Below are 15,185 nucleotides of genomic sequence, written 5' to 3'. Positions count from 1 at the left end.
CTGAAGTTAAGGTATTTGTCAACACAATGCTCGTAATTTTCGTGCGCTTAGAGTATGACGTATACGCCTTGGTGTACTGCGAGAACTTCACGTCTCTTTGTGGAACATAAGTTACACTTGAGCACTGAAATATTTTAAAGATTATACAGTAGATTATTTTCCTTTGAAGTGATTCAATCAAATGGGTTTAGTTTTTGTAAAAGCCTTTAAATACAAATGGTATGAAACAACCTGGGTGCATCCCAGTTGCCATATACACTATCGCTTAAAAGGTATTTTTAGTGTTCTTTTTCTTGTTAGGTTTTTTATAGTTCTTGATTTTATTTACTATTTGCTTGGCTGCGGGTGTCGACGAGTGGCGACGTGGGTCAGTCGGATGCCAGGACACGCTTATCCTTTGCGTCCGTCGCCATCGTCTTCACATTTCCTTCACTTTTCCCCTGGTTTTCCCCATCCCTTCATTTTTTCTCGGGGTCCTAGCTCGTGCTTTCGTTACGGACGAACTGTAGAGAACGCGTAAAGCGTAAACTACAAATTGTTTTGTAGTTGCCTCAAATGCTTCTTGTTCTTTTCATTTTTTTTTTGTTCTTTCTTATTTTGTTGCGGCAACAGCAATTGGCTTCATTTTTATTGGCATTTATGGGGAGGCGTGGCAGGTGGGCAGGTGGACAAGCGCCACCCACAATTGGGGCAACTTCGTTACGCTCCTTTTATTTTTATTTTATTTCATACACGGTTTCTTTTCCTTTTCCATTTATTTGACCTCGCCATGTGTGTGGGTGGCTGGGTGCTTGGTTGCTTGGGTTGTTGGATGGTTGGGTGTTTGCTCACGTAATTCCCTAATTAAATACTTAAATTGTAATTGCTTTCGAACAGAGAGCGACGAGAGCTGAGCTGCAGGAGTCCTGTCATTAAAACGAATATATATATCTCGTATATATATCTATATAAATTTATATATATATATTTATATAGCAATGTGTACACGAGTCTATTGAAAAGGCATTAAGGCGCGTTGGTTTTGCAGCTGCTTTCTGGGCAAAGTGTAAAACTGTGAGGTAACTAAAAGATGTGTCTACATCGTGCTTTCGTTTCCAATTCAATATGCTTGAATAATTCATCATGTAGACATGACATTGCAACACACAGACAGACAGACAGACACCCACACCCAATCGAATCAACTTTAATTGAATGAAAACAAATCATGCCAATCATATTGACTCTAATCCAATTAAATTAAACGAAAATATTTCAAATACATCTAAGATGATTTGGATCAATTAAAATGTGGCCAAACCAAATGGAGTTTGACAATTTTCGAAATGTCACATACTTTTGGATACCGGCGATATGGTTTAATATTATTTCGATAAACAGAAGGCTACTTCAATAAAAAAAAAGCGCACAGGGCGTTTAGGAAGGCAATAATGGGATAATGCATCATTAAGAATATCTATAGTTGCCATCAAAATGCGATGTAGAAGGAAAGCCAGTAGCTGTAGTGCAGTGAGTACCACGTTATTCGCTGTCCGGTCCGTTGAGCCATATAAGTCATCGCTTTAATTTTAATTGCCCCCTGACTAAGCTTACAGCGCTTACTACGCCTCTGTTGACCCAGGACCTCCGGCCACCGGCGATTTTCCTGTCTGCTCCTTGAACTTTTTCCTCTTCATGTTCCTCTTGCCTCTTGCCTCGTGCATCCTGGCCACGTTTTTATGTGCTTTTAAGTGTGCAATTAAAGGTCAATTGCCGCCCCGGCTGGACAGCCAAACGGCTCACGCTGAAGTAGCCATAAATGAGCCGTAGTGTGTGAGCTATACTCGTATAATTCTTTCCTTCCGCTTTTCCTTTTCAAAAACATAACCTCTATTGCCTTCGATGTACATTTATTGTACTTATAAAACTAGGGGACGTACCAAAGTTTTGGCATTTAAGTGTTAAGGTTGAGAGAGAAATCGTTAAAACGCTTGAAATGAACACCTAATTGCTGTGAATGGAATTGCCAGTAAAGTTGGCTGCGCAGCTTGTGTATTGTCCATAAGTCAAATCATCGGTGATCACTTAAAAAATTTCCAGTTGCCACAGCCACATGGCCGAATCGGAGGGCCCCAATTTGGCCGAGTACAAGGCCGGCCGCATGATACTTCTGGGAAAAATGGTCGAGCCCGATGAGCGCAAGGGCCTGCTCTTTGTGCGCCGATCCGCTGGTGATAACCAGGTGCACATCCACTGGATGGACCGGCGATCCGGGGCCGTTGAGCTGGACATTGTCGCCACGCCGGGCGTCCTCGAATTTCGCCACATTGATCAGTGCAAAACCGGTCGGGTTTATGTCCTCAAGTACACACGATCGCCGCAGCGTTTCTTTTTCTGGATGCAGGAGCCGCAGGCGGACGGAGATGCGTTATTTTGTCAGCGGGTCAACGAACTGATTGCCAGTGGTGAACGCAAATTGGACGAGAGTGCGGCGGCCGACGGCGATGTGGATACAGATGTGGAGCACGAAACCCGTCGCGGTTTCGGGGGCAGTGAAAATCCTCAAGTTCTCGCGGATTTGCTGGCCGGAACGCCAGAAACTTGGCTACCAACTAGACGGAGTGTGACTCATAAGCAAAGTGATGATACGGTGGAAGTTACACCGCCCTTGGCATTTTCCGATCCCCATACAGATACAGAGCTATTCGACTTGACAGCTGTTTTGCGCATTTATGGCGTCGAAGCAGTGGAAAATCTCCTAAGTTGCCCATTGAGACGTGAGAAGCTGCTAGCCCAACTGCCCAAGGATCCTGAGGCAGAGGATGAGCAGGAAGACATTCTAGAGCATATGCATTCGCCACAATTTAACGAGACCTTGTCCTATTTCTCCGTAGCACTGCATTCGGGAGTGCTCAGATCGATTCTGGAACCCCTGTTCCAACATGATCATCTCGAGGCCTTGGATGCCGCCCAAGTTGGGGATATTGAGCGCTTTCTACGTGAACTGCATCATGACGAAAGGCCAGCCGATTGAACCGGGAGGTGGTTCAATGCTCACAAATAAGTCAAAATATAGAGAATTAAGTATGGCACATAAACTGAAAAGAGGTAGAGCGTACAAAATGCAATAACTGCTTGACTCCTTGGTCGTCGTTTCGTCTCGAGTTACGAAGATAAATGAGATGCCATAAGTTAGACGACAACTTGCTGCACAACTCCAGACAAAGACCAAGTGTGCTTGTGCCCAGAAAAGAAGTAGCAAAAAAATGAAAAAACGGGAGAAAAAAAAGGAAAAGAATGGGGAAACACTAAAAATTGATATAAAATACACAGAAAAAGGAGCAAAGCAACGATGAATACAAAACGAAGGAAATTTCTCAAATAAGAAATAGTTGTAAACTATGGGGAGTACTTAGGATCTCGGGTTATTGTGGCTGTGGAGTTTGTTTTCCAGTGTTTTTTTTTTTGTTATTTTCGACTCCTTCAGAGTCCTCGGCCCTGCGACAGCAGTTTTCTTTGCCTCATTTGTATGGCGCACTGTACTGTCCTTCTACTCCTTGTGCCGCCCATGCTTACCCAAAACTTTTTCCACGTTGTTTTAATGAAACTAAGTGAGCGGCAAAATGGTGGACAGCGGGACAGTGTAAGGCATTGTGCGATGGGTTTTCGGGCCAGATAAAGCATTCGAATATGCTGGGGCTGGTAACAGTTTTACCCTTTTTTTCCGGCACAGAAAAGAAAACTTAAGAAAAGCTAAATTTTCGGAAAGTTGTTGCATTGTGTCAGAGTTTTGGACAATGGCACGTTGGCGGTGGAAAAATTGATAAAAAAAAAAAAAAAGACAGAAAATAGTGACAGAGAAAAAGCAAATTTGACGATTACTTTTTGCCACCCAGTTTTTTTTGTCTACACTTTTATGCAGCATTAGTCATTGCAGTGTGTGTCCAGCGTTTTTGATGTTAGTAAGTCTGCGCTTTGTTTCTCATATAAGTGCACTTTTAAGGCATATAACTTTAAAGGATTCAGGAATACGCTTATAACATTATTGATTAAATTAGGCAAACGTTATGGCATTTCATTTTAAACGTGCCACTTGTGCAATTCGCTTGACTTCCATGATACTTTCCCTGAGTTTCTCGTATTTAACCAACTAAAACTAATAATGCTCCCCTTTCTCGTTCCCTTGTGGGACCGACATAAAACTTAATGGTAAATGGCGTTGCAGAGAATTGCCATAAAAATTACTTAAACCGAACAAGCAGCTTAAATATGCCGCTTATTGATGTTCTCCACAACGAAGTAAATGCAATAATAGTTAAGAGAAAAGGACCCCCCCCCACCCCCGCTTTTCCCCCAAAAAAGGCGGAGTGTGCAACATAGGGCACTAGCTAGCTCTTTAGCCGCTTTTCCAGCTCTCAGCTCACAAACTCCATTTCCATTCACATTCGCATTCACATTCACATTTTCATGCCCTTTGCCACTTTTCCATCTCTCCAGCTCTCCAGCTCTCGACGGCTATGCGTGTTGCATACTAATTTCAAAAATTTGCCATTACATTTGTACTTCGCACTGCTCCATGGCACTACTACAACATACCACCACTCATTCCACCTATTTTCTACCCATTTTCCTGCCCTTCAGCTTGTCGGTTTGCTGCCATCTTGAATTACGCAAACACACACACAACATGCACAGTGTGTGGAGTGTGTGTGTGTGTTTGATTCTGTTTTTGGTCCTTGATAATGAAGCAACTGAAGCTGTAGCTGTAGCTGTAGCTGGAACTGAAACTGAAACTGAAACTAAAACTAGCAGGGAGCTAGAGAAACCTGGGGTAATTCACACACGAAATTGCCGGAATTTTTGCTGTAGTCAAAGGTGAAGGCAAAGCATCTTAGCCACACATGCAACACACAACGTGCTCCGTGCAAACAAGCAGCATTTGTTGCTCAAAGTGAATTTTCATTCCGGGCTAAATGTAAATAAAAGGCTGGCTTCTTTTTTTTTTCAATTGCCCGGCAGGCAATGAAAATACCCATAGAATTTGCCAACTGATGGAGATTACAAGCAATTGGTCAATTATTTTTGATGCTTGAAGCAGAGTACGTAGACGAATTACTGAATTACAAAATATGGCCACATTTTATTGGTTATGTAGCTTGGCTTATTGCCACTGAGTTTCTGTACGTACGTATTAAGTATCCTTTGGATAAACAGAGCAGAGTAGAAACTACATACATTTCTTTTGCCTTTGGCTTTATCCCACTTTGAGTTCAGGCAATGGCAATAGGCCAAAGGCACTTAATTAAGGAGATGGCGAAATTCGAGGAATTTGTGTGCTGTTTCAATGGGATTTCTAATGAGAATCTGTTTGACGCGCCCGAAGGCAAAGTCAAAAACTTAAAGCACGTGTCATAATTGTCAATGCCACAATGCTTATATGTAAATAGACATATATATATATATATATACATACATATTTATAAGTGTGTGATGTATGGCGTATGCTGCGGCAAACGGAAGTCACACAAATAGAGGACCAGAAAATGGCAGACAAATGACAAATGGCAAATGGCAGAGGAATTCGACATTGAGCAAACATTGTCGCATAAAGGAAACGCACTGGCCTCAAGCATATCCTTCCCAGAAACCAGAAAACACTCATTGGGAGGTGGTCAAACATTTCCTCTGCCTTTCACCAATTTGGCTCTGTTGCTCCTGAAAATGCTGCCCTTGAAAAGTAGAGATGGCACACCATCGATGTATTATCGATAATTTCGATTAAAAAAAACCACTATTTGACTGCACCCATTCAAAGTAAAGTGCTTTAAATTCGGCTTGGTAAGGGAACTCTTTTTATTGATAATGTATCCATCGATTTCCTGACATCTCTGCCGCAAAAGTGTGTAATAAAAAGTGTCGACAGGACGGGGGGAAGTCGCCAAATGGCCAGCGACAGTGTGGCTGGCAGATTCTCCCTCCTTCCCAACATTTCCCGTTACCCCTCCACTAAATTTTAGCCACTGGCCTAGTTCGCATTGATGCCGCAGTCCATGAGACAATAACTTAGGGAGTGCGGCGCGGGGCCGACCGGAACCCGAATAAAAATCAAATAATAGCGTAAAAGCTCTCTCCCCTTAAAAAAAAAAGCAAAAAAAAAATCATGCACATGCGAGGAGGGGACAGAAATCGGAGGAAACTGGGGGAAGAACCGCCTGTCCAAGGGACAACAATAAAATGTCGCCATCGAGCTTTGTTCGCGTCGCCAAACCAGAAAGTTAACCCACTTGCAGAAAGCAATGAATAAATTTTCCAACTGAAGCTGGAAAAACTTTCTTGTCGCAGCCAAAAAAGCCGGATTAAATAGAAGCAGTAGGTGTGTATCTACGGAGCAAAACACCACGAATGCAGTTGAAAACTAAACTAGTGTTGAATTTGATAAATTATTTTTATTGATAGTGGGAAAACTAGTTGTTTGTTTTCAAATATATATGAAAAGGACAAACAAAACCGAAAAGTTTCGCATGAAATTTTAATTCAAATGTATCCGATTTAAGTCAACAATTACTGGAATCCCGTGAATTAAATAACTTTTACGGACGACCCATGAATCCATGATGTTATTCGCGGGTTAAGTGCATCGCTCGATATGCCAGATGAAGAGGACAAAAGTGCATTTAACAAATTAAAATCCCAGAAACCACCGTCCAAACGAAATGGCAATAAAGCTCTGGCTTTTTTCAGTACGCACAAAAAAAAAAAATAAATAAATAAAAGAGAAATGGCTTTTTTGGGCCACGTCCAGTCCAGTAATGATGTTGTTGCCGGAACGTTTGGGGACCTCTGGTTATTTGGTCCTCTCTGATCCGCCTCCTCGACTTTCCGGCTGCGAAAATGCAATCCGAGCCGGAACTGACACGCACAAAAGGATACGCATAATTCACTAATAAATTTCATATTTATGTAGAACACAGAGTGCAGTCAGCGAGGACGATGGCTAAGAGGGAAATATCCGGCGAAATATAAACGTAAAATTGCCGGCCAACCAGAGTTTGTTGTGTGTGCGGTTCCGAATGCAAACATTTGGAAAGGGCTTGCCAATGGGGGGGAAATGAATGAGGGGCACTTTTCGGGCACATCTGACAATCTCGGCAGGACATAAAACCGATTCGAAATTAAATCGAATATGTGGATAATCAGCATTGGGCTAAATGCCACATAAAACTGTATCCACGCCGTATTCTTTATGGCTGATTTTCTCTTCTTTTCTATAGTGCAAATATATTTCAAATTGGTATATATATGTATATATATTTAAGATTTAAACCCCAATGTTTGTTTGTGATATGTTTTGTATTTTTTGTTTATTGATTGAGCCTAGTCATGTCAAATGTGAAACACGTGAACCGCAGGCAATTAAAGCTAAACCTTTTCATCATTTTTAGATATTTTTTTGCATCCAAGTGAATGGCAGGCGAGCAAAACCAGTAATCATAAGCCAAAACCAAACGAATTCAATAATCAATTGCAAATCAATTTATTTGCGTGTGCCGCAATAATAATATTCACAATACTATACAAGCGACAATCTATTGTAGATGGCAATGATATTTTTCTCGCTTTATTTAATTTCTTTTACAACTACCTTAATTTGCATAGTTTGAACTTATTAACAGCAGCTTTAAATCCGGCTTAAATTCCATAAATATTTATTTAATCACTTATTCATGCATTATTATTATCACAGTTTTAATGTTTACTCATTGCGCGAGTAATAAAAAAAACACTTTGCAGAACTATAAATATTTGATGAAAATAAATGCTAAAATAATTCAATATTTGCTTTCCTGGTGGGTTTTCATTAAACACTTCTAATGTAAAAATCGGTGGCTGTCGTTTTAATTTTGCATTCATTTAATGATTTTCTGGGTTAAGCAATCTTTTGCAGCCGTCATTTATTAGCAATATGTCGACTGTCAGTTTTAATTAATGAAAGTAAATATGTTTGAATGATTCCACAATGAAATACTCAAAAGAGGCGTTGGAATTGTGTAAAGTAAACTAATTTACTCTGAGCAGTCCAGTTTAAAATGTTATATATATATTCCAAAATTCTTAACTTTCGCAATTATACATAAGAGATATTTATAATCATCAGGTTTGATATTTACTGACTTGAGGTTAAATATACCGAAGGCAACGCAAATACCTCGTGTTTATTAAAGAAATACTCAGTTCACCATTATTTCATCTTGAATCAATGAATCTCGTCTCGATTTCCGCAATTTCGTCGGCAAACAGTTGTGTATATGTATATGTATATATTTTTCAATTATTAATTGATGTTGTAAGAAGCACACTAAATGGATATCATTCGCATGTGTGTGTTTCGTTTGTTTGTTTTAATGTTTTGCCTTTGGCTTGTGCAGTTGGCCGTATTTGCCTTTTGCTCCCAATTGCCTTTGCTGATGGTATCACAGTATGGGTGTGTGCCTACGAGAGTGTGTGTACTTTGCATGTGTGTGAGTGTGTGTGTTTGATCCTGTGTGAGGGTGAGTGTTTGCCAAGCCAAATTCAAACTTGAGCACTTGACATTTCACGCTTGCATAGATGGCACTTGGTAGGCGAATGCAGGATTCCCAAATGCATTTGGTTCCTGGCTTCGTGAGTTTCAAACCATCCGAGCCATGCCTTTTTCCACGACCTCAGCCGGCGATTTCCCACCATTTTCCCCACCCATTTTCCCCCCTGTCGTTTTGCTCCCTTTTGGCCCCAGCTGACACTGATGATGTGCTATTTATTTTCGGTCTAGGCAGTCCTTGCTGTCCTTTCGTCCTTTTCGTCCTGCTGCGTTGATTAAACATTTGTGTTATGAAATATATACAGACAACGACTCATACACACACACACACGCACACTAATCCGCATTCACATTCAGGGTGTCTACTTTATATGCATATGCCGCTTTTGATTGCTGTTTACTGGCTGCATCTGCATGCATCCTGTATCCTTTTGGCTTGCAGTTTTGATCCTTTAATAGAATATTTAATTTTAATTACAAACATTTGATTTCCCACTTCAGTCATCGTCGTCGACGCTTCGCTGGCTGCTGCTCTGCTGGCTTTAAAAATGCATGGCACAAAAACAGTGGCAAAAAAAAATGTCGATTCGCCAGCAAATAAAATACTTTTTCTGACTTCCATTTTACTTTTTTTTAGATGGCTCTAAAGAAACTATACAAATATAAATAAAACTCGTCTTCGTTTAATTTGCCAATTGATTTAAATATTTTAAATAAATAAACACACAAATATATTACTCTGTTAGTTGTCTCTACTGATTGCGAAATGACCTTAATTCTTCATATTTGCCAAAAACTCATTAAAAATCATTCATTTAGCGGGATTAAGTTTTTATAGAATGCTTATGCTTTTCAAAAAACTATAGTTACTGCAGTTTTTCTCCTTGTGTGTGTGTTTGTGTGGGCCAGCAAATTGAATGCGTGTGTGCCTGAAAGCATAAGCCGGCCAAGTTGAGCGAGACGGCGACCGAGACAAGAGCCAAGTTACTTGGGGCTTTTGTCAATGCCACGATGACGATGTCATGGAGACGAGAATAGAATGCAGGCGAGATTGAGGAAGAGGATGAGAATGAGAATAGGAATGAGGATGAGTATGACTTCTTATGGAGCACTTGCCACGCCCCCAGGGGCAGTGCATTTGGGAGTTGAGTTGGGACGAAAGACCAAGCAATGACCTCGAGAGCTTGCAGTTAAAGCAAAGGAAAAGCAAATCCCATTCATGTATGGATCCTAAAAAAAATCGCTTTAAGCTTGGCTGTTGAAATTAAAATTTAATGGACGACGTTAAAGGCAAACTCTTTGCGGCAATTGAAGGCATTGCACAGCATATGTAATTGATATTTATTTAACACGCCACAATTACAGTTTACGTTTGATCGAATGTGAATATTTTCCAATTTTTTATTTACTTTTCATTTTCACTCTTCATTATGTAATTAATATTGGACAAAGTTTTAACCGCAGCACTTGGTTTTCTAAGAAGTTTTGACCCGACGAAACCTTCACTGTAGTCTGCAAAGTTTTTTAAGAGCTCAATGACTTTAGCATACTGCCAGTCACCTTTTTGCCAACAACATAATACGAAAATACATCTATGAAGTTGAACAACCTCGACACAAATCAAATAGCAATTTGACGTGATAACTAATTGAATTTTTCCGTTTTTTTTTCTATTTCTTTCCAGGTGAGTGTTATGGCTGGGCCCCAGACAAATATGCAATTTGCACGTAAGAAATGCTGCCATCGAGCAGCGGATCCATCATGAGGGTTGGGTGTCCATCCCAGTCCCAGTCTCCTTGTATATTCCCCTATCTACCTATCTACTAATTTCCCCATGCCATACCCCACTCGCAAAATAATCCCAGAGATTCGTGGCGCGTTCCATTTGTCAATGTGCAGCACGTACTCAATCTTCTGGCTTGTCAAACTTGGCAATGTTGCAGCCAAAAATGTTTAATGTTCGTTCAAGAGGATTGTTGGCAGCAGGAGGGGTTTTCCTGCTTTTCCCTTGGGCTTGTGGATGTGTCTTATGAAACAATCAGGGTCACATTCTTAAATGTGATTAGCATTAGTGCCTTTTAGATGCGCGTTTAATAATATACTTAACTTAAGCGTTGGTTTTCATTTTTATACTTTTTTTTTGTGTAATGACATATTTATATATTAAATAGTTTTTGTTCCCCAGCGTATTCTTTTTTATATTTTTAATAGCTTTACTTAAGATTGCCCCAGGGGGTTTCACTAAATTTTTTTTCTACCCACCACGTGCCACTGAATACGTGAGTGTGTGGGTTTATTACTGAATGTTAGTGCCAGTGTGTGTGTGTGTGTGTGTGTGTGTGTACGTGCTTTGCAAATACTTGTCTATAGTTTCAGGAGACGTTGAGGGAAAAAAAGTATGAAAAAACTGGAGATGATTCTATTAGCTAAACAAACACAAGCAAAAGGATCGATGGGGCAATGCAGCAGGACAGTCTAAAAATATCAACATATTTCATTCTGTTCTCAACACATACACACACATACATAGCATATCCTTGCAGGTCCTTTGCTGCTGTGCACATAACGAAATTACAAGTTGCCAATAATAATGCGGCGGTGTGAGTGAGTGGGTTAGCATGTGTAGGTGTGCCTGCAAGGACTACAAAGGACACGTCGCTCAGTCAATTTCAGTTCAGTTCAGTCAGCTGTCCATCCAAAAGCGTTGCGATGGTCACTTGCTGGCGGGCAACCTCTTCGTTATTGTCCATGTCCATGTCCCCTTCTTTTGGCCCCAACACGCTTCCTAGGCTTACCCCACCCGCTCCCCCGGCCACCTCCTTTTGCCCTCGTTGCCTTTTACGGTTCAGTTGCTTTAATACACAAATACACAATAAATAAACGTGCAGTGCAGTCAAGAACTCAACCAAACTCAGTTTGAGTCCATTTGAAACACATGAAGAAAAGGTTTGCTAACCGCCAATTAAATGATGGCAAAGAATCATAGAATAATACATAAATTTGAAGAGCATGCTTTCCGCATTTTTCAATGGAAATTAAAAAAAAAATTTAATATACTGTTGAAATGCGAGCACATTAAGCATAAAACCAATATCACTGTGAGCATCGCTTATTTTCAAATTTATTTTTTTTGGGTGCAGGTCAGTCGTTATTTTCTACACCGCCCAGCGAGCAAATAAAGCGCAAACTGAACCATTTGATATTCGGAATTCAATACTCGGTTGTTTGGTGCCAGCAATGCCAATTATTTTCAGCTCTGAGTCATAATTTAGCAAGTGAAAGCCTGCACATGACGATGACGATGAAATTGCATTCCCTATAAGCTCCCTATATCGCTTAGTAGCTATACATACTCGTATACAAACATGGTTTACCATTTGGCTAGCATGTGCTGGAAGTTTCATTGCCTTGAACTAATAATTGGCGAAAAGCTGTAACAAAGTTTAGCCGCTTTTCTTTGGATTATTTAAACCATTTTCCCTCGACCCAAATCCAAATGCATTGCTAGTGTAATCTAGTCACAACGAGTTTTTCATATTAATGAATTGAATTTGGTCACAATAAATAAAGTTTTCATGTTATAAATTGCCAGCAAGTGTTGAATGGATAATTTAACTTATTGCTTCTTTATCACAATGAAACCAAATTGAGTTAAAGGTAGTTTATACATTTTGTATGTAATTTAATACTCACAAATCGGTTTGAATTCTGTAGAAACGCAAAGATGTTAGGGCAACTTTAAATCGGCATATTTACCATTGACCCCAAAAGAAATTTAATTGTTTTCTCATTACAAACATATCAAGGATATTAAACTTCCCATTGAGCTCTAAGGATATTCGAGGCCCGCTTATTGAGCGCTTTTGTTTGCCCTTGTTCCGGAACCAACAAACATTGCCCCCAAACCCCCCGCCCCCTTTGTTTTTCTTTATTTTCCTGGGTTTGCCCAGCGCAAAGAAAAAAAAAAACCAAAAAAAAAAAAGAATGAACAGATGCAAAAACAATGTGAAGATATTTTGCGGCGCAACCTTGAGGTGCACCACACCCACAGCCAAACGCCTTTCATCGCCCACTCCAATTTTTGATACCATCCCCCGTTTGCCTTGCATGTAAATTTTCCCTGGCCCGGGTGGTTATTGATTTTCACCACCCCACCCTCCACCCCAATCGCCCTCGTTGTTTCCATCTATATATACATATATATATAAATTGTTTTTCTTTTTTTTTGTTCGCATTTCCTTGGCTGCATCAAGTTGATTATTATTTATATTAAAATCAGCGAACGAGCTAGCAAGAAAAACAAAAATCAAAGTTTTCTGCCAAAATAAACGCAAAGTTCCCCCGATAAAAGTGGGCGAGAGTCCGTCTGGCATCTTCCGCCTCATATATGGGCATTATTAATTCCGTTTAAGCCTTCAAGCCTCCGAGCCTCCAAGCCACCGAAGGACAGTGAAACCATGAAGGAGCTCATTAAAGCGAAAGGGCCAAAACAAACTCTACAGACGCTGGTAGAGATATGGCAACAGGGCCAGCAACTTGCAATTTCAATAACTCATTGTGAGCACAAAGTGGTCGGAGGTGCATGGTAACTATCTGTTCTACATATTCTTTTTTGCCCTCCATTAAATCATTTAGAAATTGGAAATTATGTATGATTGCTTGCATTTTTAAAGCGATAGTGAAGAATTCATGAATAAGTTGAAATGCTTGAAAACGTATTGATCGCAATGTTCGTTGGCTTAAATATTTTCCACAATTTTCGCAGGCACCTCAACGCACTGTGTTGCCGGTTCGGTTAGATAAGTAAATGAGGAGCGTGCAAACAGGATGGGCGATGGGCGATGGGCGATGGGGAAAGTAATAATAGTGGTGGCTGGAATCGGGTGTGTAAGTTGGTCTAGTGCTATCACAGTTTGCTCCAATTTCAAGGCATTACGCTTATGAGAATTTATGTTGTGTTGGTGGTTGCATACACATACTTGCACACACACACGCACACACACACACACACACACACACACACACACACACACGCATACACGCGCAGTTGGCAGGACCTGCTGGCGCCCTGCTGAGCGGCTCGTGGCTGCTCGTCCTTCGTCCTGCCTGCGTCCTTCTCCCCTTTTGGCTGGCAAACGCTCTGGATTCTGATCCGATTCCCGCTTCTCAGTTGCCAGTTTCTACTCCTGTGCCCTGCAATTAGTTGAGCATGATAAAAATGCTGTATGCCGACGCAGAGTGTCCTTTTCCCATTAACCACCCCCACCCCTCCGCATTCCCTGCCCGAATGCTCATTGCTCCTGCAGTTTTGCCAACTCATTTGGCGCGATTTACCTACGCGCAGCACACACATACTTAAACTCACACAGTTGCACGGCGAGAAAAAAAACGGAAATATATTCATTTGTGTTTTTATGTAACTTAATAGTTTTTGCACTAAACAGAACCTAGTTGAATTGAAAAGCTTGAGGGTTGCGATTTTTCGCTCTGTGCATCCACACTAATAGCTGCCATGTACTTAAAGCTTTGACTACTCTCAGTCCCTTGGGAAAACCCCTTAAAATGACCTCGCATCTCGTTTCCTGTCATCATCGCAGGCGGCTGCCTAATGAAGTCGCCATCGCACTGTACCCACCGCAAAACTTTGTCTGCCATTCCTGTTTGCTGTTATTAGTTGCGGCAGAAAATGGCAGAAAGGCGGGCGAAAAATCGGAAAATACGGGCGTGTTGGGCGGCGGGCTGCAAAAGTATCATGTTGCAATCAATTAATTATGTAATTTCTTAGGCCCGAGCGAAACAACAGTCGCATAGTGGAATGAAACCACATGAAAGGCAAATGTTTTGCGCTATACTCTGGCGTTGAAATTGCTTTTAATGTGCAAAGAAGATACTAGAAAGGAACATACCTATTTTGCTTTCATTTAATGGGCGCGCTTTGACTCAAAGAGAATTCCTTTGTGTCCCACTGTCCATTCTTACGTTTTCTTACATATTTCGTTGCTATAAATATACATATATAAATATAAAAATACATACGTATAAAAACGAACGTGCACATTCCGCTGCGCACACATAATCTTCGGCTATTATGAGTTGGGCAACAGGGTGAAAGTTTGCAGCTGGTGGCAGGTAGTGATAGCATCACAATTTATGCAAAACATGACAACAAGAAACGGGTGGAAAGTGGGTGGTGGAACAGCCCCGTAAGCTGCTGAGCTGCCGAGCGGGAAGGGAAAATTGCTGAAAATCTTGCATAAATTGCTGGGCGCTCGAAAGTATGCAATAAAAATCACAACAAACATGTGTGTCAGCCAGCCCAGTTTTTCCCATCCTCTCAGCTGTCTTTCACCTGTTTTCTTTCCTTTCTGTTGAAAACCCCGCCCTTCTCCTTTCTTCTGCAGCCTTCCAACCATACGATTTTCAGCGTTTTTGACAAGCTTGACGCTTCGACGGTGCACTTTCTTGAATATTTTCGCATATAACTAAGTATTTTGTAGCAAACAACGAAACAAATTATAAGTATTTGTATATATTTATAATTTTAAAGTGTTTCTCAAGTATTTGATCTTTCTTTAGGTTCTTTAGGTTAGGTTGTGGTTGCAAATCAAAAATTTTTAAGTGTATTTAT

General features: G+C 40.7%; 2 protein-coding genes across 7 annotated transcripts in view; both read left to right on the top strand.

The window, feature by feature from the left end:
* Nucleotides 1-15,185, top strand: part of LOC120454995 (neurobeachin) — a 159,126-nt gene that overhangs the window by 38,194 nt on the left and 105,747 nt on the right. The gene's annotated exons all lie outside the window — the stretch shown is intronic.
* LOC120455000 (proteasomal ubiquitin receptor ADRM1 homolog) lies at nt 2,013-3,364 on the top strand. The gene has a single exon (XM_039640814.2). The coding sequence runs from the start codon at nt 2,093-2,095 to the stop codon at nt 3,011-3,013; it is 921 nt and encodes a 306-aa protein (XP_039496748.1). The 5' UTR covers nt 2,013-2,092; the 3' UTR covers nt 3,014-3,364.

The sequence above is a fragment of the Drosophila santomea genome, chromosome X (assembly GCF_016746245.2).
Source record: "Drosophila santomea strain STO CAGO 1482 chromosome X, Prin_Dsan_1.1, whole genome shotgun sequence".
In the NCBI taxonomy this organism is placed as follows: Eukaryota; Metazoa; Arthropoda; class Insecta; order Diptera; family Drosophilidae; genus Drosophila; species Drosophila santomea.
This window is presented reverse-complemented; position numbering and strand designations above follow the sequence as displayed.